This window comes from Choristoneura fumiferana, chromosome 26 (assembly GCF_025370935.1).
Source record: "Choristoneura fumiferana chromosome 26, NRCan_CFum_1, whole genome shotgun sequence".
NCBI classification, from domain to species: Eukaryota; Metazoa; Arthropoda; class Insecta; order Lepidoptera; family Tortricidae; genus Choristoneura; species Choristoneura fumiferana.
Window position 1 is genome coordinate 2,148,119 of NC_133497.1, and position 1,813 is coordinate 2,149,931.

The following is a 1,813-nucleotide window of genomic DNA, read 5'->3' on the forward strand; positions in this document are numbered from 1 at the left end:
AACACGCATATCTTGCATAAACGTAGCTATCATAAAGGTCGCGGGTGAGCCAAAGAAATATTTTTAGTTCTATAATTAAATTGACTAGTCGTCTCGTGATCATGGCGCATGCAACTGTGCGAAATATCGGCTTCGCTAAAATCGAGGTACGCGGAACCTAAACCCGAAAATATCATAAAATTAGTAATGACCGCGATAGTCTAAACTAAAATAATGTGTTTTTTTAGTTCATTGATTAGGACCTCCGCAAAGTAACGCCTGATTCAATTAATTATTTAATTATTACCTACTCGTTGTTAGCATTACAGTCCCGATTGTAGTTGTAGTTATGTTACGCCTAAAAATCACGAAAGTTCAAAACATTATTGATATGTGGGCTCAATTTTGCAGGTGTACATCGCAGAGTTGGATTATGAGACGGACTGCAAGTCGCGCTTTCCCGATAATGTCAAAAAAGTATTTCTAAAAGACTCCATGCTGTGCGCAGGCACCGTAAATGAGGACAGAGCTGACTCATGCCGCGTGAGTACATTTATAATAATAATAACACCATTTATTTCACACATAGACTAACATAAAACACAATTTTGAAAACTAACTAGGTGACTAAACGGCGTGACCCTGTTTTAAATCTACAAAGTTATGTCTACTAGTGCAAAGCTGGCTAAACCCAGGCCCGCGGGCCACAAATTGGCCTGCCAGGGCATTTGAATTTGCCCGCCAACGCGTGGATCGGCCAGGAGACCAATTTTTGTAGTTACGTACCTATCATATAGTAGGAAATCTATCGCCCAGCCTTGTACTAGTGCTTAGCCGTGGCTTCGCACATAAACCGTTGGATCCAGCAGTTCTAAATTCTGAGATTTTACAAAATTCTCGTGGGAATTCACAAAAATTATATTATGATATTCATTGACGTTGCACTAAAATCAACTTTGCCTCATGACTCTAAGCCCAGCGGTTGAGATTTCAAGATTTTAAACCCGATCCGTGACGGGATATCCGGGGATCCTGAATGTCGGGATAAAAAGTAACCATTATGTTATTCCAGATGTCGAGCTATTCATTGAGTGAATTCGCATAATTTTATCAAGCGAGTGAATTAGCTGGGTCAGGGAAAAACCGACTCGGTTAGGCTAGGCTCAGAACTATTCATATTTAGTTATGCTTTTTAATATTATGCGGATTAATAATTATGCAAAATAACCTAACGCCAATTTCAATTAGGAACATTACGTTATGCGATTTAATTTAGACCAGTTATAGGCTAAGTTGATAATTATGATTGGTTTTTTGGAGTCTTTTTGTATTTTTTATTTAAACTCCAAATTTGTTACTTTTACGAGTATCCCGTGAAACCATATCGAAAAACAAGTAATAATAATAAGTTAGTTAGTTAGTTGATAAGTTGATAATGTTTTTCATCATAATCAAAGGGTACCATTTCAATATGTTTAACGTTTTCGCTTCCAGGGCGACAGCGGAGGCCCCCTGATGGCACTGGCCCGTGACCTGCACTGCACATACATCGTCCGCGGCGTGGTCTCGTTCGGGCCTGGCTGCGGCTCAGGCCTGCCGGGCATCTATACCGACGTTAGGGCCTACCTTCCATGGATCGTTGAGAACGTGTGGCGCAATAAGGTGATGTGACTAGGATTTTGTACGCAAATAAGGCGATGTGACCAGGATTTTGTGGCGCAAATGAGGTGATGTGACCAGGATTTTAATTACGACATCCTAATGCCATATTTGTATGTCGTGATGTATGGCAAAATTGCCATCGTAGGTAACGAAGAACGCAATAAAAGATATT

The 1,813-nt window shown here is 40.2% G+C and overlaps 1 protein-coding gene across 1 annotated transcript; it reads left to right on the top strand.

The window, feature by feature from the left end:
* The first annotated feature begins 385 nt into the window (after nt 1–385).
* Nucleotides 386–1,813, top strand: LOC141443014 (mastin-like). Its single transcript, XM_074108232.1, has 2 exons — nt 386–522; nt 1,474–1,813. The coding sequence occupies exons 1-2, from the start codon at nt 475–477 to the stop codon at nt 1,648–1,650; spliced, it is 225 nt and encodes a 74-aa protein (XP_073964333.1). The 5' UTR covers nt 386–474; the 3' UTR covers nt 1,651–1,813.

Coding starts and splice junctions, on each gene's coding strand:
- LOC141443014 (XM_074108232.1), top strand. CDS start 475: ATGCTGTGCGCAGGCACCGTAAATGAGGACAGAGCTGACTCATGCCGC. Junction 523..1,473: donor ACAGAGCTGACTCATGCCGC/GTGAGTACATTT, acceptor TTTCGCTTCCAG/GGCGACAGCGGAGGCCCCCT.